The 24775-nt window shown below is 41.1% G+C and overlaps 1 protein-coding gene across 1 annotated transcript in view; it reads right to left on the reverse strand.

Moving 5' to 3' along the window:
• LOC129150729 (nuclear body protein SP140-like protein) overlaps positions 1–20928 on the reverse strand; it is a 56876-nt gene extending 35948 nt beyond the window's left edge. Inside the window, exons 1-3 of the mRNA XM_054723310.1 lie at positions 20833–20928; positions 3264–3396; positions 1847–2015 (exon numbers count right to left, since the gene is read on the reverse strand). Of these exons, the coding sequence (XP_054579285.1) occupies positions 1847–2015; positions 3264–3396; positions 20833–20864 (334 nt within the window). The 5' untranslated portion in view covers positions 20865–20928. The remainder of the gene's footprint in view (positions 1–1846; positions 2016–3263; positions 3397–20832) is intronic.
• Between the last annotated feature and the right edge of the window lie 3847 nt (positions 20929–24775).

Here is a 24775-nt window from a genome sequence, read left to right on the forward strand (position 1 = left end):
GAGCTTAGAGGAAATGTGTCCAACTAAGTCTGTGTCCTGGTCCTTTCAGAGGAACTTCTGGGGTCTCCAGTAGCTTTTGTGTCACTCAGCCATAATCCCCACTGGTTTTTACTGCCAGAAGTTATGGGGGCTTCTCTTCACAGTTCTGAAACCCTGGAATGGTGGTATGGTGTGGGGCTGGGACCTCTTGTGCCTCATGGGAAGCCTCCACAGCTGAGATATACCCTCTGATTAAAAGAACGCCACATGTGGGTATCAGGCCAGACCCTGCCGTGTCTCTGCCCCTCCTACCAGTCTCAATGTGGTTTCTTCTTTAATTCTGTAATTGTATGACTTCCATTAGATTTCAGACAGTTCTGAATGATGGTTGTTCTGTATTTTAGTTGTAATTTTGATGTGGTTGTTGGCAGGCAAGGAGTACCAGCATTTACCTATGCTGCTATCTTGGATCTACATGCCTATCCTTTTTGAATCAACTCGCATAGTCTTCTTTTCACTCTGAGATTAATTTAATTTGTCCTTGTTCAACAGACACATGGATCATTTACCTCTCTATGCTTGTTCCACTATCATCTGCATTTCTCAGTTCATATCCTTTTTGTTTTGAATTCTCCATCATTATTTGGAGATCTTTTTGAGACCAAAAATATATAGAATAAAAATTTTTCCAGGCAAGTCAAACAAAAATTATTGGAAGACATCTTCTGTACTACGAATCCATATAAAAGTATAAATTCATGCCTTTTCAGGAAAGAAGTAGAGACTCAAACCAGTAGTGTTGTAGAGTATCCAAACATTTCTCTGGCAGAGCAATTGGTTTTGTGATTATTTGATTGTTTATCACACCTGTTGTGGAGAATGAGTTAATAAAACCATTTCTCCTTCTTTAAGAACAAATTTGCCCTGAGTTAATTTCTTGCTCATTATTCTGAAAATCTGATGAAGGTGGCCTCTTGTCTCTGTTAGTAGGCCAACACTGAGCTTAGTGTTCAAAGTGACCAGTGACTGTAGGTAGATAAATTGCATGTGGCCTGGGAGGGACTAGAGGTGAACTATAAGCCATTTTTTTTCTTCCTCCAATGTGTTGACTTGTAATTCAGCGGTCCCTGGTGGGGTCTCTGAAAGTTATGACTGCAGAATTGTTACATGAAATATTGAATCCCCTGGGCATGTTGTGGCTAAATCAGGGTGGATCTTGTAACTAAGATGTAACTTGAGGTGGGTTATAGTTAACTTGGTGGACTACTATCAGGTCCCCTGCTAAGTGTCACAAAGAAGAAGGCAACTGATGCAGGCCTTTTGGGATGTTGTGTTTCCTGTCATTTGTCCTTCTAAGAAAATCTGAATCCACGTGGCTTCGGTTGTCCTGAGAGTCCAGATACCTAGTTACACAGATCTGTAGGTGGGTGGTTGTACTATAGCCATTATATCATAAGCTTTGAGTAGCTCATGATATATTTGTTTTCTTAACTGCAACATTGCCATTGCCCTGCACTGTGTCTGACACCTGGTACACTCAATATATTCCTGTGGGGAAAAATTGGCCCTGGACATAAAAAAGTAGGTAATAAACCTAATTACCTTCTTTTTAAAATCCTCACCTGAGCATATTTTTTCCATTGATCTTTAGAGAGAGAGAGAGAGAGAGAAAGTGGGAGAGATCAGGTGAAGAAAGAGTGAGAGAGATGTAAAAGAGACATTTTGACTTGTTTCTTCCCGCATGAACCCTACTGAGATCGAACCAGCAATCAAAGTAGGTGCCCTTGACCAGGTATCAACCCATGATGCTTAAGTCTTCAGGCCAAAGCTCTAACCACTTGGAAAAAGCAGCCAGGGCCCTAATTACCTTTTTTGAAGGTTTCATAAATATCCTTTAAACCAGGGTAGGTTTCCATGATGTCCTTACTGAACAATGCTTTCAGAAGGGACAGGTTAAATGTCTTCTCCACCTCACTGAGCACATGGTATATGACTTCTTTTTGAGAAACCGATGTTTCAAAAGATTTCTTAGACTTCTAAAAAATAATGAATTAGGAAAATATAAATACAGATTTCCTAGTTACAAAAGAGCCTTAGGAAATGATTTTATTGTTAATGTATTACAATGTTCCAACATAGTTATCTTCTCATGTACAGTTTTATTTTATTTTTTAATATATTTTTATTAATTTCAGAGAGGAATGGAGCAGTAGAGAGAGATAAAACAACAATGATGGGAGAGAATCATTGATCGACTGCCTCCTGCCCTCAACCTGCTGGGGATCAAGACCACAACCCGGACTTGTGCCCTTGACCAGAATTAGACCAGGGACTCTTAGGTTCACAGGCCAATGCTCTATCCACTGAGCCAAGCCAGTTAGGGCCTCATTTACAATTTTAGAATTTCTCTATAGTTTTATGACTAGTAGTTAAACAACTCAATCAATCTCCCTGAAAATTCCCTTATGTGAATTTGATTTCCTCACACTCATTTCCATTAGATGGAATAAGAAGCAATTATGAAGAACAAATTGGGTTAAAGCTAAGTGATTTATAGCCCTTTCAGAGCATGGCTAAGTGTTTTAGGAATAGACTTAGCAGGCGATGATCTGCTATTCTGTGGACTGGACAGCCCCTTCCCAGGACTGACTTGGCCTGGAAGCTCCTGTGAACTTTTGTTAAAATTAACCTAAATTCCAAGACTCCAGAAATACCAAAAGAAAAGAGAAAAATAGAAAGGAAACTGAAAACTGTTGTTAAAATAATAGCAAGAATCTACTTTTAAATTTGTCCTAATAATACATTGATTCTCCATGGATTTTAATGTTTTCAGATCTAAGTATTTCAGTTGGTGTTCATTGAAATGAAATGCTATGTCAATTATTATTTTGTTAAATGAAATCATTCAACTTATTCATCCATTCATTAAAATTACTTTTAATTTCCAGTTTATACTATATTGTGTATATAATTCCTACAAGGCATTATAAATCTATGTACACACCCACCTCACATCCAACTTACCTCCAGTGCTATTCACCCCATTATAGGGGGCACCACGGAGCACTGTTCCTTCAGTTAGGAGCAGAACTGTCTCCAGCAGTGCCTGCTTCTCTTCTCCCTTCTGACCTTATAAGAACACTTACAGCAGTACTTGAGAGGGTACCCACTCATAGGCAACTCCTCAGTTGCCAGTTGTGTTCTGATGTTTGATTCCAGGATATCAAAGTATAATTTAGTTTGGCACTAGTTTACCAGATTGTGACATAATAAACTTTACCTACTTCATACAGTTCATTGTTGATGAATCCATAGTCACGGAGAAGTTCAAGGAAAGGAAATGATGTTATTATTATATTTGAAATTGCGACTTTCTGTCTTTTGAAGTGGCAGAGTGCAATGTTTTCTGCAGACTTCCTAGAGAGAAAGGACACTATGAGAAAATGGTCATCAAGATTTTTATATGCTTATGGAAGCTGTAACATTTTATAAATGAAGGATAGGTGGTGAAGAACCAACACATATAAAATAAGTGTCCCTTAGTAGAGATTAGAACAAATAGAACTGAAGCAATAGACAAAGCTGTAATAAAATGAAGCATAAAGGGTTATTAAAACATCCTATCTAATAAAAGAGTAATATATAAATTATCCATCACTCTGTGACAAAATGGTGGCAACCATAACCACAAGATGGCAGCGCCCAGTCCTCTCAGCCCCACCTGCATCCCTCAGTCTCAGGAAGGGCTGCCTCAGAGAGGTTGCAGTGTAAGCAGCCTGGTGGAATGCTGCCCAGAGGCCCTCCTGACTCTTTATAAAAAACAACAAAAAAAAATTCACTTCCCATGGCCGGATCCCCTCCCAGGGGTGGCAGCCTGGGCTGGGGTCTCAACCTGGCAGGGGCACCCCCCCCCCCACAGTGTGATCCCCTCCTAGTGACGGCAGCCTGGGGTCTCAACCACTGAGTAACACCAGCCAGGCAGATATGGAGGAATCTTAAATGTTTCTTTTTTAAAAATATATATATTTTACTGATTTTTTATAGAGAGGGAGGGAAAGGGATAGAGAACTAGAAACATCTATGAGAGAGACATCGATCAGCTGCCTCCTGCACACTACCCAGTGGGTATGTGGCCCCAATCAAGGTACATGCCCTCAACTGGAATCAAACCTGGGACCCTTGAGGCACTGGCTGGGTCTCTTTGTTTCTTGATGAATCTGAGACCCCAGCTGATGCTGCCACTGCTGGGAGGGGATCCGGCCAATGCTCCATCCACTGAGCCAAACCAGTTAGGGCTGTCCAATATGTTAAAGAAAAAAACCCTATCTAATAAAGAGGGAATATGCAGGGGAGGGTATTTGGGGGTGACCTGGTTGCCAGGGGAAGGCAGTTGGGGATGATCAGCCTGTCATGGGAGTAGTTAGGCGTTGATCAGGGTGGCAGGGGGGGAGTGGTTACGGGGTGATCAGGCAGGCAAGCAAGCAGTTGGGAGCCAGGAGTCCTGGATTGTGAAAGGGATGTCTGACTGCCTGTCTTGGGATCAGGCCTAAACAGGCAGTTGGACATTCCCTGACGGGTCCCAGATTGGAGAAGGTGCAGGTTGGGCTGAGGGACACACCTCCCTCCAGTGCACAAATTTCATGCACTGGGCCTCTAGTATGTAATATTGAAAAATTCCAGTCTGTCATGATCAAAGCCATTGTAAAATTATTGTGTCCTAACAGATTTGGAATTTTTATGAAACAATTTTAATTTGTACAAAAGTGAGATGGACTAAACAGGCCACCCACAGAGGAAAATGAAACAATGGTATAAATATTTCTGTAGCATGTTTTCATTTCCTTTGAGTAAATAACCAGGAGTGTAATTGCTGGCTGATTGTGTAGGAGTGTGATTTACAGTTTTGGAAGCAAATTGTTTTTAAAAATCTGTTAGAAATAGCCGTTCTAATGTAACCATTCTAGTGTGTGATGTGGTATCTCATACAATATCTATATACGAGAGGCCTTGTGCACGAAACTCATGCACTCTGGGTGGGGGGTGTCCCTCAGCCTGGCCTGTGTCCTCTCGCAGTCCGGGAACCCTCAGGGGATATTCAACTGACAGCTTAGGCCCTCAGAGAGTGGGCCTAAGCTGGCAGTCAGACATCCTTATTGCTGCAGCAGAGGCTGAAGAGGTTTCCACTGCTGCCACTGTGCTCACCAGCTATGAGCCCAGCTTCTGGCTGAGCAGTGCTCCCCTTGTGGGAGCGCACTAACCACCAGGGGCAGCTCCTGCACCCCTAGTGGTCAGTGCACATCATAGCGACCAGTGGATTTGCATATTAGCCTTTTATTATATAGGATATACAGTATATATATATATATATATATATATATATATATATATATTACATTCTTTATGGTTGAAATTATTATATATGTCTCCTTACTCCCCCATTGACCTATCCACAACTGCTCCTGCCCCCCAGCACTCTGTGTCCATTGGTTATGCTTATATGCATGCATACAAGTCCTTTGGTTGATCTCTTACTCATCCCCTCCCACCCTCCCCTACCTTCCCTCTGAGATTTGTTATAGTTTTAATTTGTATTTATTTAATGACTTATGATATTGAACACAATTTCATATTCTTATTAGAAATTCATATTCCTCCTTTTGTCAAGTGCTTGTTCAGGTCTTTGAACCTTTAATATTATTGGGTTGTCTTTTACTTATTGATATGTAGGAGTTAGTTTTATCTTGCAGATAGAAATATTTAGTTTAATATATGTATTGTGAATATATTTTTTTCAGTCTGTGGCTTGCCTTTCATTTTCTTAACCATCTTTTTTTCCCAAACATTTTTCCCCAAAAGATTACATGTGTTCCCTTCCCACCATTGACCTCCTCCAGCCAGCCCCTGCGCCCCCTCCTGCCCCAGGCCTTCATCACCATATTGTCTATGTCCATGGGTTATGTATATATGCATACAAGGTCTTTGTTTGATTATCTCCCACCCACCCACCCTCCTCCGCATTCCCTCTGAGATTCTGCACTCTGTTCCATGCTTCAAGTCTCTGGATCCACTCTGTTCATCAGCTTATTTTGTTACTTAGATTCCACATATGAGTACGATCATGTGACACCATACACAAAAATAAACTCAAAATGGATAAGGGACTTAAACATAACTTGGGAAACCATAAAAATCTTAAAAGAAGCAATAGGTAACAAAATAACAGACATTTTTCGTAGCAATATCTTTACCTATACAGCTCCTTGGACAATGGAAACTAAAGAGAAAATAAACAAATGGGACTGCATCAAAATAAAAAGCTTCTGCACAGCAAAAGAAACCACCAACAAAACAACAAGAAAGTCCACTGCATGAGAGAACATATTTTCCAATGTTATCTCTGATAAGGGTTTAATTTTCAATATGTACAAGGAACTCATACAACTTAACAAAAGGAATATAAACAATCCAATAAAAAAAATGGGCAAAGGAACTAAATAGACACTTTTTGAAAGAGGACATTCAGAAAGCCAAGAGACATATGAAAACATGCTCAAAGTCACTAATCACCTGAGAGATGCAAATCAAAACAACAATGAGGTACCATCTCACACCTATCAAAACAGCTATCATCAACAAATCAACAAACGACAAGTGCTAGAGAGGATGCAGAGAAAAAGGAACCCTTGTGCACTGCTGGTGGGAATGCAGACTGGTGCAGCCACTGTGGAAAACAGCATGGCGTTTCCTCAAAATATTAAAAATGGAACTCCCATTTGACCCAGTAATACCACGTCTAGGAATATATCTCAAGAAAACAGAAACACCAATAAGAAAGGATATATGTACCCCTATGTTCATAGCTGCACAATTTACAATAGCTAGTATTTGGAAACAGCCTAAATGCCCATCAGTAGATGAATGGATTAGAAAACTGTGGTACATCTACACAATGGAATACTATGCTGCTATAAAAAAGAAGGAATTCTTACCATTTGCAACAGCATGGATTGATCTGGAGAGCATTATGCTAAGTGAAATAAGACAGTCAGTGAAAGATAAATACCACATGATCTCACTCATATATGGATAATAAAGAACACTGCAAACTGTTGAAAAAACATAGTCAGAGGCAAAGAAACATCGAACAGACTGTCAAACTTCAGCAGGAAGGTAGGGGAGGTTTGGGGGGTGGTAAGAGATCAATCAAAGGACTTGTATGCATGCATATAAGCACAACCAACAGACGCAAGACACTGGGGGAAGGCGGACAAGGGCTAGTGCTGGGGGGTAGGGGAGGCCTGGGGGAGGTAAATGGGAGAAAAAAGAGACATATGTACTACTATTTGTAATACCTTAAGCAATAAAATTTAAAAAATAAAAAATAAAATAAAAGGTAAAAAAATAAATAAAATAAAAAGGCCATAGATTTCTGGGTGTTAATTTTGTATCCTGCTACATTGTCAAATTCATTTATTAGTCTAGTAGTTTTTTGAATCCGAAAAGACCCACACCAAGACACATCATAATTACAATGGCAAATGTTTAGGACAAAGAGAGACTCTTAAAGGCTGCATGAGAGAGACAGAAAGTTATGTACGAGGGATCTCTCATTGATTATCAAATGATTTCTCAATAGAAACACATCAGGCCAGAAAGGAATGGAAGGAAATTTACAAAGTGATGCAAAGCAAGGGACTAAATCCAGTAATACTCTTTCCAGCAAGGCTATCATTCAATTTGAAGGGAAAATAAGGAACTTCACAGACAAAAAAAAAAAAAGGTCAAGGGAGCTTAATTATTACCAAGCCACAAGCCAGTAATGCAAGAAATGCTAAAGGGACTGGTGTAAAAAGAAGAAATAAAAAGGGAAGAAGGCACACATGCACAAAAAAATAAAAATGGCTACAAATAAGTACCTATCAATAATAACTTTAAATGTAAATGGACTAAATGCTCCAATCAAAATACATTGAGTGGCTTAATGGATAAAAACAAAACAAAACATGATCCATATATATGCTGTCCACAAGAGATCCACCTCAGAACAAGGGACTCACACAGACTGAAAGTGAAGGGATGGAAAAATATCATTCAGGCAAATGGAAATGAAAACAAAACAAAACACTGGGTAGCAATACTTATATATGACAAAATAATAGGCCTCAAAGTAAAGGCCATAACAAGAGATAAGGAAGGACACTTCAAAATACTAAAGGGATCAATACAACAAGAGGATATAACCCTGGTAAACATATATGCACCCAATGCAGGAACACCCAAATACATTAAAAACAAACAAACAAAAACAACTCCTGGAAGATATCAAGGGAGATATGGACAATAATACAATCATAGTAGGGTACTTTATTACCCTACTGACACCATTGGATAAAACCTCTAGACAAAAAAATCAGATCAGCAAAGAAACAGCAATTCTAAATGACTCACTGGATCAGATGGACTTATTGACATAGTCAGAACATTTCACCCAAAGCCACAGAATATATGTTCTTCTCAAGTGCACATGGAACATTTTCAAAGATAGACAACATATTGGGTCACAGGCAAAGTCTCTCTACATTCAAGAGGATTGAAATTATATCAAGCATCTTCTCAGACCACAATGGCATAATATTAGACATAAACTACAATAAAAACAGTAAAAAAAAATCAAATGCTTGGAAGCTGAAGAGCATGCTATTAAACAATGGTTGGGTTACCAAAAGAAATCAAAGAAAAAATTAAAAACATCCTGGAAATAAATGACAATGAAAATACAACAATTCAAAACCTATGGGACACAGTGAAAGCAATCCTGAGAGGGAAGTTTATATCTCTGCAGGCCTACCTCAAAAAACAAGAAAAAAATGGTAATGAATCATCTAACTCTACAACTTAAAGAATTATAAAGAGAGCAACAAGAAAGCCAAGCATGAGCAGAAGGCAGGAGATAATAAAGATGCAAGAAGAAATAAATGACATAGAGACCAAAACAACAACAACAACAGCAGCAGCAGCAGCAGCAGCAGCAAAACAATACAAAAGATCAATGAAATCAAGAACTGGTTCTTTGAGAGGATAAACAAGATTGATGAACCTCTAGCAGGCTCAGCAAGAAGCAAAGAGAGAGGACCCAAATAAACAAAATCAGAAATGAAAGAGACAAAATAACAGCAGACCCCACAGAAATACAAAGGATTGTTAAAAAAATACTATGAACAACTCTATTCCAACAGACTAGACAACTTAGAGGAAATGGACATATTCTAGAAAAATACAACCTTCCAAAACTCAATTATGAAGAATTTAAAAATCTCAATAGGCCGATAACTATGGAGGAAATTGAAGCAGTCATCAAAAAGCTTCTGGCAAACAAAAGCCTGGGGCCAGCCGTCTTTACAGGGAAGTTTTACCAAACATTCAAAGAAGAACTAAATGTATCCTCCTCAGACTATTCCAATTAGAGGAAGGAACACTTCCAAGCTCATTCTATGAAGTCAGCATCACCCTAATACCAAAACCAGATAAAGACAACACAATGAAAGAGAATTATAGGCCAATATCCCTCATGAACATAGATGCCAAAATCCTAAACAAAATTCTAGCAAATCGGATCCAGTGGTACATCAGAAAGATCATACACCATGACCAAGTAGGATTTATCCCAGAGATGCAAGGATGACACAATATCTGCAAATGAATAAACGTGATTCATCACATAAACAAACAGAGATAAAAATCACATAGTCATATCAATTGATGCAGAAAAACATTTGACAAAATCCAATAACATTTCTTGATAAAAACCCTTAGCAAAATGGGAATAGAGGGATCATACCTGAACATAAGAAAAGCCTTATATGACAAACCTATAGCCAACATCATACTCACTGGGCAAAAACTAAAACCATTTCATCTAAGAACAGGAACAAGACAGCGATGCCCACTTTCACCACTCCTGTTCGACATAGTCCTGGAAGTGCTAGCCATAGCAATTAGACATGAAGAAGAAATAAAAGGTATCCAAATTGGAAAGGAAGACATAAAACTGACATTATTCAAAGATGACATGATACTATGCATAGAAAACCCTAAAGACTCCATCAAAAATTATTAGACTTAATAAATGAATTCAGCAATGTAGCAGGATACAAAATTAATGCCAAGAAATCTCTGGCATTTTTATACACCAATAGTGAATTTACAGAAAGAGAGATTAAAAAACAATCCCATTTGCCATAGCACCAAAAAAAGTATGATACCTAGGAATAAACTTAACTAAGGAGGTAAAAGATCCAAACTTGAAAAACTACAAGACACTGAAAAAAGAGATAGAGGAAGACATAAACAGATAGAACCTACTGTGTTCATGGATTGGTTGAATCAACATCATTAAAATGTCCATACTACCCCAAGCAATCTATAGATTCAATGCACTCCCTATTAAAATACCAACAGCATATTTCACAGACCTAGAAAGAACCCTCCAAAAATTCCTCTGGAATAAAAAAAGACCACAAATAGCTGCAGCAATCCTGAGAAAGAAGAACAAAATAGGATGGATCTCAATACCAAATATCAAGCTGTATTACAAAGCCACTGTTCTCAAAACTGCCTGGTAGTGGTTCAAGAACAGACATATAGACCAATAGAATATAATAGAGTACCCAGAAATCTACCCAAAGCACTATGCTCAACTAATATTTGACAAAGGAGCAAGAGCATACAATGGACTCAAGACAGTCTCTTTAATAAATGGTGTTGGGAAAATTGGACAGATACATGCAAAAAAAAAAAAAAAAGAAAGAAAAGAAAAGAAACTAGACCACCAACTTACACCATACACAAAAAGAAACTCAAAATGGATAAAGGACATAACCATAAGATGGGAAACCATAAAAATATTAGAGGAATCAATAGGCAGCAAAATGTCATATGCTGAAGCAATATCGTCACCAGCAGATTACAAAACTGTGGTACATCCACACAATGGAATACTACGCTGTAGTAAAAAGAAAAAATCCTTACCATTTGCAACAGCATGGATGGAACTGGAGAGCATTATGGTAAGCGAAATAAGCCAGTCTGAGAAAGATAAATTTCACATGATCTCACTCATTTGTGGAATATAATGAACAACATAAAATGATGAAAAAACAAACAAACAAAAAATAGATCCAAGACAGAGAAGCTTTGATCAAATTGTCAAAACTCACAGGGAAGGTAGGAGAGGGTGGGAGTAAGGGGGAGAGATCAACCAAAGGACTTGTATGTATGCTTATAAGCCTAACCAATGAACACAGACACCAGGGGGGGTGATGGCATGATTGGGGGGTGGGGGGCAATGGGGGGGATAAGAACACATATGTAATACTTTTTTTTAAAATATATTTTATTGATTTTTCACAGAGAGAAAGGGAGAGGGATAGAGAGCTAGAAACATCGATGAGAGAGATACATCGACCAGCTGCCTCCTGCACACCCCCCACCGGGGATGTGCCCGCAACCAATGTACATGCCCTTGACCGGAATCGAACCTGGGACCTTTCAGTCCACAGACCGACGCTCTATCCACTGAGCCAAACCGGTTTGGGCTGTAATACTTTAATCAATAAAGAAAAAATAAGAAATAACAAAAAAAGAATAGCAATCATGAAGAATATGTCCTCAGACAATAAGGAAATTAAAATAATAATTAATTACAGAGAGCTATAATTGAAACTTCTTAAATATTTAGTGAGTGAAAAATATATTTCTAAGTAAGATGAGTGAAACAAAAACCTCAAGGATCTTTTTAAAGTTATTTGAACTAAATTAAAATGAATATGCATTTCATCAAAATTTGGTGATGCAGGAAAAGCAGTGATTAGTGAGAAATATATTCTTTATCCTATCTAATAAAAGAGTAATATGCAAATTGACGATCACTCCAACACACAAGATGGCCCCCTCTATGTGTTCAAAGATGACCGCCCATGTGGACACAAGATGGCCACCACAAGATGGCTGGCTGGGGAGGGCAGTTGTGGGTGATCAGGCCAGGTGGGATGGGCAGTTGTGAGGGACCAGGCCTGCAAGGGAGGACAGTTGGGGGGGGGGGAACCAGGCCTTCAGGGGAGGGCAGTTTGGGGTGACCAGGCCTGCAGGGTAGGGCAATTGGGTGCAATTGGGCTGCTAGGGGAGCAGTTAGGCATTGATCAGGCTGGCAGGGGAGTGGTAGGGAGTGATCAGTCTGGAGAGCAGAAGCAGTTAGAGGCACTCAGGCAGGCAGGCAGGCAAGTGGTTGAGAGCTAGCAGTCCTAGATTGTGAGAGGGCAGTTGGACATCCCTTGAAGGGTCCCAGATGGAGAGGGTGCAGGCCGGGCTGAGGGACACCCCTCCCCCCATGCATGAATCTCATGCGCCAGGCCTCTAGTATGCATATATTAGAAAAGAAGGAAGATCTAAAATAAAAATCTAAGTTTCCAACTTAAAAAACTAGAAATACAAGATCACAAAAAGAACAATTTAAAATTAAATATAAGAAATGAAATAAAAGTTAATTAGAAAGAAACAAGTAAAAGGAAACTAGGAAAACAATAGAGACAAACACACAAAACCTAAAACTGGTTCTTGGAAAAGATTAATAAAATCCATAGGCTTTTATACAGGCTAATAAAAAAAGAGAAAAGACACAATTACCAATATTGGAAGTGAAAGTAGGATCATCACAACTAATCTCATGACATTAAAAAGATAATGAAATCTATGAACAAATCTATGCCAACCAATTTGATAACAAATAGTATAGGCCAAATCTTTGAAATATACAAAGTACCAAAACTCACACAAGGAGAAACAGATAATTTGAATAGGCTTCTACTCCTTTGAAAAACACGTGAATAAGTAATTCATAACTGTGAACAAAATACCAGGTCCTGGTGTTTTCAATGGTGATTTCTACAAGCATTTGAGGAAGAAATTATGCCAGTTCTCCAAAATCTTGTTCAGAAAATACAAGCAGAGGGAACACTTCTTAAGTCATGAAGAGTATGTCCTCAGACATAATCCAGCAATACAATAACACCATAGCAGATAAAGGCAAGCTACAAACCAATAATTATCATAAGTACTGATGCAAAAAAACTTCAACAAAATATTAGTAAATTGCATCCATCAATGTATAAAATATTATACCCATGACCAAGTGGAATTTATTCCAGACATGTAAGGATGGTTCAATATTCCAAATCAATCAATGTAATCCACTATATGCAGAGGCTAAAGAAGAAAAATAAAATGATGATATCAATTGGTATAGAAAATTTATTAGACAAAATCATACACCCACTCATGTAAAAACTAGAAATAGTGAGGAACTTTTTTCAACTTGAGAGAAAACGTCCACCAATAACCTATAGCTGATACTATACTTACTGTTAAGAACCTGCACTTTCCCCCTAAGATCAGAGGTATCCCCTTTTAAAAATCATATTCAACATTGTAGTGAGGCATAGTAAGTTAAAAAAAAAGAAAAGAAATTAAAAGTGTAAAGTTTGGGAAGGATCAATAACTATGCTTGCAGATGACATGATTGCCTATGTAGAAAATCTTAAAGGATTGACTGAAAAAAATCTCCTAAGACTAATAAGTAAATATAGCCAGGATGCAAGGTAATATTCAAATGTTAGATTTTTTTTGTATACACCACCATTGAAAAATTGGGATTAGATATTAAATAAAACAATACCATTTACAATAGCATCAATATAATGAAAACCTTAGGTTTGTGCATAAGAAACTATGTACAGGATTTTAATGCAGAAAATTATTCTAGAAAAAGAAGCATTTTATTTTTTAGAATAAGAGTAACTACTTTGGCATAAAGATTCAAAGGCCATTAATCAACTTAAAGTGTTGAACTGTGTGATAAAGGAAAACTCAAGTTAAATGATATATTTGAGATATGAAAACCTAGGATGATATAGTTTTAAATTAAATGCTAAAAATTACAGAAATATTGATGAAAATGAATTTCAGAATTTAAAAGTAACACTGGTTGAGTGAAATTTTTAATACCTTATAAAACAGTACAAAAATCAAAAGAATAAAACATAGCTTGAATTTTTAGAGAGAAAAATCTAAGGAAAATAGTATGGATTTTTAAAAGTTAAAACAGGAAATAAATTATAAATGTCATATTATTTAAAACACTAAATGTGAATGGGGTCAGCATCATGGCAGAATGAGGTAAACTACTTGGTTTCTCCCCTTAAAGTTGCAACAAGTTGGACAACTCTAATTCCACAAAGGACTCCCTGATCAACACACAAATACATCTGTGAGACCCACACTTTGAGACATGTGAAGGAGGGTGTATTGGAACCAGCAGAGCAGGCAGGACTGGGAGTAGGACAGAAAGGAGTAGCAGATGCAGCCAGGAACTTGGTAAGGCCCAGAAGACATGGTAACAGATGAAGACTGGAGTTGCAGTGCATGTACTCAGCAGCCCAGGGTCTGAGGAGCAGAAGCAACATTTCCTGTCTGTGGCCAGCATACACATGGTTAGCCATTGATAGTGCTGGAGATTAAACACAAAGGTGTGGCAGCTGCAGTACACAAGCTGCCATTACCAGCCAGATAACAAAGCCACAGATGTGCATACCCACTTCCCCTCACCCTCCCAGAGCTCGCAACAGCACCAGGGTGTCAAGACACAGTGCACACGCTCAGCAGCTTGGATGGTCTGAGAAGCAAAACCCTCCTTCTGGCCTGAGTGGCCAGAGCACTCTATAGCTAACCCCAGTGACAGGAGCAGAGATGCAGAGATGTGGCAGCCAAGTTCTGGCAGTTACCATTACTAGGAAAAGAATAAAGACACAGACACAAACCCACCCTACCCTCACACCCCCACCCATTGCAGTGGAACCTGGTGGAGGCAGCTGGGACACCTCAGATTGCACAGCACTGGTGGCAGCTTTTGGTTACAGAAGGCAGCACTGGGATCCCCCAGGCCTGGGCTCCCATCACCCACCTCTTTGGGAAATATGGGGCTTTTTCCATGGCCAAGGCTACACAGCCCGCCCCCCGCCCCGCACCCCCTCCCCCCTGACCCGAGGTCCTGGAAATCCCAGCAGTGCAGGTGAGAGAAAACAAAAACTTGTGTTATTGCACCATTTGCCCGTACACAAAAGACACCTTCAAACTGTACATCAGATGCCAAGAAAGTCAGACATGAAATGTGAAGAAACATTTCATTCCAGTGAAGTCAGTGAAAACTGGGGGAGCAAGGAGAGCTGCACAGGATAAGCATGAGAAATGGGTTTAAAACCAAATCCGGCATGAGAGAAAGAAAGTGTACACCAATATGCAGACAGGGTCAATGTGGAGGAATAACCCAATGAGCACAATGTTCCCAAGACACTTAACATCACACAAACACCTAAAAAAATAAAGCAACAGTGTGCTGATGGGCTGATATAATTACACGTGGTTTATAGTCAGACTTGCAGAGCTGTTGAGAAAATTAAAGCATTCCCTCAAAAATAAACACAATCAACTTTTAATTGGGATTAACAAAACATGAAAAACGACTAAAAATAAAACAATTTTCATAGAAGAACCAGGTTTGAGACAACCATAATGAACAGAAACTCAAAAGCTAGAGATGATTCATTAGGGACAGATAAAACTGTGAAGGCTAATATCGCACCAATGGAAGAATAGTTTTCCCCCATGATCAAAAAGAAACCAATATATTTTTGAAGATAATAGAGAAAAATATTCCCCTGAAGTAAGGGTAGAACTGAACCTGCCCCCTTAAGAACATGAAAACTGTGGTTAAAGATGGTGTATATGGCATTCACCAGTAACTTTCCTCATCACTCTTATTTATTCACTAAATACCTGATGCACAAAATTCATGCAAGAGTAGGCCTTTCTTCCCCTGCTGCTGGCACAGGCTTCCCTCTGGCACCTGGGACCCAGGCTTCCCTCCAGCTGGCAGGCTCCCAGGACGTGGGCTTCCCTCACAGCCCCGGCTTCGTCCGTTATGTCATCTGGTCTAATTAGCATATTATGCTTTTATTACCTATATATATGTAAAACTCTAATATGCAAATAGACCGAATGGCAGAACAACCAAACAACTGATGAACAGGTCACTATGACTTGTGCTGACCACCAGGGGGTGCACGTGGAACATGGCAGACATTGGCAGTAGGATGCAGAGCATGGAACATGGTGGGCATTGGTAGAGGTGGCAGGATGGTGGAGCAGGTGAGCGGGACTCCAGACCAAGGCAGGGCACCAGTTGCTGTCATTGGGATAAGCCTCTGGTGGTTACTGAAAATTCTTTTCTCTCATGTGCTACAGTCCAGCCGGGCACTTGCACTTGCTGCAGGTACTGGAGCCACGCTTGCCCCTGCTGCTGGCACCTGGCATCAGCCCCAATCTCTGGGTGCCATCAGTGGGTGCGAGTGGTGGCTGCCAGCCCCCATCACCCCTGAGGGCTTCTCCAACTCACCCTGCTCCTGAGGGGTGATTGGGGCAGCAGCGTCGCTTGCACCTGCTGATAGTGCTGGCCCTGCTTGCACCAGTTACTTGTGCAGGCCCCAATCACTCTTTGCTGTCTGCGGGTGTGAGTGGGGTCAGCGCCGTCAGTGTGAGGGAGTGGTGGTGGTGAGAACAGGGCTGCTGGCAGACAGGTGACCCAGCACCGTGGTGGGAGGGCCCAGGCGGGGGTGAGGAGGATGGGCTGAGACCCGGCCCTGTGCCCCCTGAAGCCTTGCGGCCCATAGTTCCTTTCAAAGTGCATGACTTTGTGCACTGGGCCCTTAGTTATAGATAATAACCAGGTTATATCTATCTTATAAAATCAATCCTATATAATAAAAGCCTAGGTGGTGGTGTCGTGCCCTCACGCAGTGTCCTCATGCCATCACAAGAAGGCTGCCCCCACGTCATTATAAGATGGCCACCCCCATGTCATCACAAGATGGCTGCCACAAGATGGCCAGCAGGAGAGGTCAGTTGGGGGCACATGGTTGGTCAGGGGAGGGCAGTTGGGGCGATCGGGTCTGCAGAGGAGGGCAGTTGGGGTTGACCAATCTGGCACGGGAGGGCAGTTGGGGGTGATCGGGATGGCAGGTGAGGGCAGTTGAGGGTGATTGTGTGGCAGGGGAGCCGTTAGGTGTCAATCAGGCTGGCAGAGGAGCAGTTAGGGGGCAATCAGGCTAGTATGCCCAAGCGGTTAGGGACAATCAGGCAGTCAGGCAGGCGAATGGTTAGGAGCTAGCAGTCCCGGATTGTGAGAGGGATGTCCAACTACAGGGATTTGGCCTAAACCAGCAGTCAGACATATTCTGGTGGGTCCCAGATTGGAGATGGTGCAGGCTGGGCTGAGGAACAAACCTCCAGTGCACAAATTTTGTGCACCAGGTCTCTAGTAGTATAATAAATCTGTAATTTAAATTTCAAGCTTTAATAAGATAGAAGTCACCAAAAACAAAGAAAAAGAAAAGGCAAGTAAACTTGTAACTTTCAGAATATTTAGCAAATTCTCCCTTATCAAATAAATGACAATCATCTCAACTGATAGCATTGGCAAGAAATAATGCATCATCTCACCCAAGTGGCAATTTAAATGGTCAATAAACACAAAACACTGTTCCTCCTCTCATGTAATCAAAAAATGAAAAGTAGCAATACAAATCTCTGTATCTAGCACCTATGTGAAAATGCACATTGACAGATGATTCATCTCATTCAGTACTGTTAGGAGAATATATTGGTTCAGTTACTTAGAGGGTAACTTAGCAGAATCTGTAAACAAGTAAGTATTAGTACTCTTTGTCTCAACAAGTTGATTTTTTGGTTATTCACATTAGACAAACTTATGTAAATGCATAAAAGAGAGAAATATATAATTGTTGTTATCATAGCTTGTTGAAATGACCTAAGTGTCTGTCAATGGAAGAGAATAGTTTAAAAATTATGGTATATTGATTTCATGGAGCAGTATACAGCTGTAAAAATGAATAAAGGAGCCCATCTTGTATGGCTCAGTGGTTGAGCATTGACCTATGTACCAGGAGGTCACAATTTGATTGCCAGTCAGGGCACATATCTGGGTTGTGTTCTCGATCCCCAGTGTGGGGCATATGCATGAGGCAGTAGATCAATGTTTCTCTCTCATCATTGATGTTTCTATCTCTCTCTCCCTCTTCCTTCTGCTCTGATATCAATCCTATCTAATAAAAGAGAAATATGTAAATTGACCGTACCTCCGCTATGCCCACCAGCCAATTAGAGTGAGTATGAAAATTAACCCAACTAAGATGGCAGCAGCCATGGAGCTGGAGCGAGCAGGAGGTTTGGGCTGCCCCCGATGATGGAGGAAGCTAAGTTTCCGGTCCGCCCTGGCTGGCCCTGGCCTCTGCTCAAGGCTACAATGTTTTAATTATAGAAGATAAATAAATCTCAGATACCTGCTTCCAGCCGGCCCTAGCCTCCGCTTAAGGAGGTGCTGAAAAAAAGAAAAAAAAGATAAAAAGAAAAAAAGAAAAAAAGGAGGGGCTGGGAACTTGGGGCATCGAGGGGCATGGCCAGCCTGCAAACATCCTTCAGCCCCTCACCCAGGCTGGCTAAGCACCCCAGCAGGACCCTCCACCCTGAAGCCACCCAGGCTGGCCAAGCACCCCAGCAGGGACCCCCACCCTGAAAGGGGTTTGGCCAGCCTGCAAACAACCATCAGCCCCTCACCCAGGGTGACCAGGCACCTCAGCAGGACCCCCCACCCTGAAGGGGTTGTGGCCAGCCTGCACACAGCCATCAGCTCCTCACCCAGGCTGACCAGGCACTCAGTGGGGACCCCCACTCTGAAAGGGGCTTGACCACCCCAGCAGGGACCAAAAAACAGCCCTCAGGTCCTCACCCAGGCTGGCAATGCACCCCCAGCGGGAACCCTCACCCCATGGGGGCATGGCCAGCCTGAAAACTACCACAGGCCCCTAGCCCAGGCTGCTCCAAGCCTGAAGGGAATCCCCACCCTGACCCTTCAGGGCAAACCAGCCGGCCCCCACCCATGCACCAGGCCTCTATCTATACTAATAAAAGGGTAATATGCTAATTACACTGGGAGACCTTCCAGGAGACCTTCCAGATGTTCTTCTGGACAAAGCTATGGTAGCAGGCTGAGGTAGAGGCGGTTAGAGGCCAAGAGGAAGGGCAATTGTGAGTAATCAGGCCAGGATAAGAAGGCAGTTGTGGGTGATCAGGCTGGTGGGGGGCGGGGCTGTTGGGGATAAGCAGACCAGCAGGGGTCCAGTTGGGGGCAAGCAGGCCATCAGTGGAGGTCAGTTGGAGGTGATCAGGAGAGTGGGGAGGGGGCAGATTGGAGTGAGCAGGCCAACAGGGGGGAAGTTTGGGGTGAGCAGGCCAGTGGGGAGGGAAGGTGGAAGCGAGCAGGCCAGCATGGGAGGGAGTTGGGGGTGAGCAGGCTGGCATGAGGGGCCGTTGCAGGTGAGCATGCTGGCACAGGGAGCTGTTGGGGGTGATTAGGCTGGCAGGGAGGGCATTTGGGGGTGAGCAGGCTGGTGGCAGGGGGCAGTAGGGGGCGAGCGGCAGACAGGCAGAATGATTAGGGGCAATCAGGCAGGCAGAGTGATTAGGGGCAATCAGGCAGGCAGGCAGGCAGGCAGGTGAGCGGTTAGGAGCCAGCAGTCATGGATTGTGAGAGGAATGTCCAATTGCTGGTTTAGGCCTGATCCCTGTAAACGGGCAGTAGGACATCCTTTGAGGGGTCCCAGATTGGAGAGGGTGCAGGCCGGGCTGAGGGATACCGCCTGCACCCCGTGCACGAATTTTGTGCACCAGGCCACTAGTAAAAATATATTTAAAAAAAGAATGAGGAAGATCAGTATATTTATTAAAGTGAAAAGATCTCTAATAAAATAATTGAAAATAACTAAAATATCTGACAATGCAAAATGCAATAAAATCCCATTTGTTTAAAACAAGACACAAATTATGTATTTAGGAAAATCAGTTAGTTATATGTGTAAATGCAGAGAAAGAGATATGTCCCCACAACACTCAACAGGACCAGGACTGAGAGTGGGTGGGTGGAAATGAAGGGACTTTTCCCTCTACACACTTGCATGTTATCTGAAACTTTATGAACAAGAGGAAAAATGTAATTCTTTGGTATTAAAAAAGTTAAACATATTAAGTAATGTTATTTCTAACACATTACAAAAGAAAAAGATAGGATTTCTGGCCTTTTCCTTGTCAGAGGTATAATGCATTATAGAGCAGAAACTCAAAGTACAGATGAAAATACTCAGCCTGCACTAGTCTTTCATGTCTTGGCCCTTTCTTTTTCTTTTACTTCCTTAGATCAAGATCCCTGGAGGGAGAGTCCAGAGTCCCAGCCAGAGATGGGAATAGGCCTGGCACTGACCCATCCTTAGCTCAGGTATGAGACCAAGGCACCCAGAATTTTGTATTTTCTAAAGTACCCTGTTTGAAAAAACCTGAAGGCAGAGGTGTCCCGAGGGAAACGAGAGGGTTCAGAGGTCATCAGGAAATAAAAAATTGCATCAGAAAGGACAGCCGAGTCCAGATGGCCCACAGCTGAGCAGTAGCTATAAGACAAGAGTCCTGTGAGTTGTGGCAGTTGCACTCACACCAGAAGCTGTCCCTTTGCAGTTTAAAGATCTGATTCCTTCACTAGTATTCCTGCATTTCATTAAATCCTCACCAGTGTTCTTGTAAAGCAGGATGAGGTCAAGGTTTAGACGAGTGTCTAATGACACACACTAGAGCAGCAGCACAGCCAGACAGAAAGTTAAAGGAAGGGAGACAGAGACTGACCTGGTGCTGAGGTCTGTGCCCTCACTGGCCATCGTCTTGTCCTGGGCCCTTTCTGGGCCTGGAGCTCTCCTGTGTCCCCAGCCTGCGTCTAGTGTGGCTGCCCAGCCCTGAGCAGGAAGTGTGTACAATCAATCACCCAGGGAGAGCTCCTCCCAAACAGGGAAATTAGAAGTGAAACTAACTTTCTGAGTGTTTTCAGATATGTCTCTCTCCTTCTGCAACCCCACAGTAGTTCTCAGCCATCAGGAATTGTGGCAGTAGGAATTGAGTACAAAAAGGGACAGTCAGGACCAGGAGGCAAGGAGAGGAGAACCGAAGGGGAGGGGCAGGGCCAGGGCCAGCCCCCAGGAGTTTTTTTGATTGAGCACTGACTCCAAAAACAGGAAAATAGCCTAGCTACAGTGCCTGGAAACCTGGAGAGCAGGAAAGGTAGTGACTGAAAAGGGATAGGGGGCAGAGAAAACACCCAGGGGACTGGCTTCCTTAGCTTTACCAGGAGGAGCTTCCATTCAGACCACACTAGTGGGCTGAGTCTCCAGCCTGGGAGACCCTGTGGGGACAGGGTTTGTTTCAAAGAGCAGGCAGAGAGTCCTGGACCCAAGAATTTAGGGGCAGGAGGAATCGGAGGGAACAGCATCAGCAGCCACTGGCCCAGAGGATGAAGACGTGGCACCTCTGCGGATGCAGAAATGGAGAGGAGGGACACCTGGGACCCAAGTGGGAGCATTCAGGCTCCACACCAATGTCCCTTTTTGGGAGGTAGCCAATCAGTCAGCAGGACCCCTGGCCCCCCTTCCCTCCCTCCTTCCTGGGGAGACTCTGAGGCTGAGAGTTTTTTACTACTAAGCCAGCAATGCAAGATATGCTAAAGGGACTGCTATAAAAAGAAAAAAACAGAAAGGCAAGAAGAAACATAAACAATAAGAACAAAAATGACAACAAACAAGTACTTATCAATAATAAAATTAAACATAAATGGATTAAATGCACCAATCAAAAGACACAAGGTAGCTGAATGGATAAGAAAGCATGACCCATATATTTGCTCTCTGCAAGAGACCCATCTCAGACCAAAGGATTCACACAGACTGAGCGTGAAGGGATGGAAAAATATTTTACAGGCAAATGGAAAGGAGAAAAAAGCTGGGGTTGTGATACTTATATCTGATAAAATAGACCTCATAGTAAAGGCCATAACAGGAAATAATGAAGACCACTACATAATACTAAAAGGAACAATTCAACAACAAGATATAACTCTGGTAAACATATATTCACCCAATACAGGAGCAGCCAAATATATAAAACAACTTCTAAAAATATCAAATGGAGAGATCAATACAATACAGTCATAGTAGGGGACTTTAATACCCCATTGACACCGCTGGACAAATCCTCTAATCAAAAAATCAGCAAAGAAACAGCAATCCTAAATGACTCACTAGATCAGATGGACTTAATTGATATCTTCAGAACATTTCACCCCAAAACTACAGAATATACATTCTTTCCCAGTGCACATGGAACATTTTCAAAGATAGACCACATATTAGGACACAGGCAAAGTCTCTTCAAAGTCAAGAAGATAGAAATCATAAGAAGCATCTTCTCAGATCATAATGGCATAAAACTAGAAATCAACTACAATAAAAACAATGAAAAAAACCCAAACACTTGGAGGCTAAATAGCATGCTATTAAGCAATGATTGGGTTAACAAAGAGATCAAAGAAGAAATTAAAAGCATCCTGAAAACAAATGACAATGAAAACACAACAATCCAAAATCTATGGGACACCGGGAAATCAGTCCTGAGAGGGAAGTTCATAGCTCTACAGGCCTACCTCAAAAAACATGAAAAAATGGTAATAAATTATCTCACCTTGCAACTTAAAGAACTAGAAAGAGCAACAAGAAAAGCTCACAGTAACCAGAAGAAAGGAGATAATAAAGATCAGAGCATAAATAAATGACATAGAGACCAAAAAACAACAAAACAATACACAAGATCAATAAAACCAAGAGCTGGTTCTTTGAAAGGATAGAAAAGATTGATGAACCTCTAGCCAGGCTCACCAAGAAACAAAGAGGGCCCAAATAAACAAAATCAGAAATGAAAGAGGTGAAGTAACAACTGATCCCACAGAAATACAAACGATTATGAAAAAATACTAAGAAAAAATCTACTCCAACAAACTGGACAACCTTGATGAAATGGACACATTCCTAGAACAATACAAGCTTCCAAAACTGAATCAGGAAGATTAAAAAAAACCTGAATAGGCTTATAACTACTGATGAAATTGAAACAGTAATCAAAAAGCTTCCAGCAAACAAAAGCCCTGGACCAGATGGCTTCACAGGGGAGTTTTACCGAGCATTCAAAGAAGAACTTAAACCAATCTTTCTCAGACTATTCCAAAAAATTCAAGAGGAAGGCACACTTCCAAACTCTTTCTATGAAGCCAGCATTACCCTAATCCCAAAACCAGATAAAGAAACCACAAAGAAGAAGAATTACAGGCCAATATCGCTGATGAACAGAGATGCCAAAATCCTCATCAAAATTCTAGAAAACCGGATGCAACATTCCATTAGCAAGTTCATACACCATGACCAAGTGGGATTTATTCCAGGAATGCAAGGCTGGTACAAAATCCACAAATCAATAAATGTGGTACATCACATAAACAAATTGAGAGACAAAAATAACATAATCATATCAATTGATGCAGAAAAGGCATTTGACAAAATCCAACACCCTTTTCTGATAAAAACGTTCAGCAAAGTGGGAATAGAGGGATCATACCTCAACATAATAAAAGCCTTATAGGACAAACCTACAGCCAACATCATACTCAATGGGCAAAAACTAAAACCATTTCCACTAAGAAAAGGAACATGACAGAGATGCCTGCTTTCACCACTCCTTTTTGACATAATACTGGAAGTTCTAGCCACAGCAATCAGATAAGAAGAAGAAATAAAGGGCTTCCAAATTGGAAAAGAAGTAAAATTGTCATTATTCGCAGATGACATGATACTGTACATAGAAAACCCTAAAGACTCCATCAAAAGATTATTAGACTTAACAAATGAAATTGGCAATGTAGCAGGATACAAAATTAACGCCAAGAAATCTATGGCATTTCTGCACACCAATAGTGAACTTACAGAAAGAGAGACTAAGAAAACAATCCCATTTACCATCGCACCAAAAAAATTAAGATACCTAGGAATAAACTTAAGTAAGGAGGTAAAAGACCTCCACTCAGAAAACTACAGCACACTGAAAAAAGAGATAGAGGAAGACATAAACAGATGGAAGAACATACTATGTTCATGGATTGGTAGAATCAACATCATTAAAATGTCCATTCTACCCAAAGCAATCTACAGTGTCTTACATAAGTGGTGTTGGGAAAATTGAACAGATACATGCCAAAAAATGAAACTGGACCACCAACTTACACCATACACAAAAATAAATTCAAAATGGATAAAGGACTTCAATGTAAGACGGGAAACCATAAAAATATTAGAGGAATCCACAGACAGCAAAATCTTGGACATATGCCCAAGCAATTTCTTCAATGATACTGCTCCTAGGGCAATTGAATCTAAAGAGAAAATAAACGAATGGGACTACATCAAAGTAAAAAGCTTCTGCACAGCAAAAGAAATCATCAACAAAACAATAAGAAAGCCCACTGTATGGGAGAACATATTTGCCATTGTTATCTCTGATAAGGGTTTAATCTCCAACATTTACAGGGAACTCATACAACTTAACAAAAGGAAGATAAAAACCCAATTAAAAATGGGCAACGGACCTAAATAAATATTTTTTAAAGAGGACATAAGTAAGGCCAAGAGACATATGAAAACATGCTCTAAATCACTAATCATCCAAGAGGTGCAAATCAAAACAATAATGAGGTAAC

Source organism: Eptesicus fuscus, chromosome 11 (assembly GCF_027574615.1).
Source record: "Eptesicus fuscus isolate TK198812 chromosome 11, DD_ASM_mEF_20220401, whole genome shotgun sequence".
NCBI classification, from domain to species: Eukaryota; Metazoa; Chordata; class Mammalia; order Chiroptera; family Vespertilionidae; genus Eptesicus; species Eptesicus fuscus.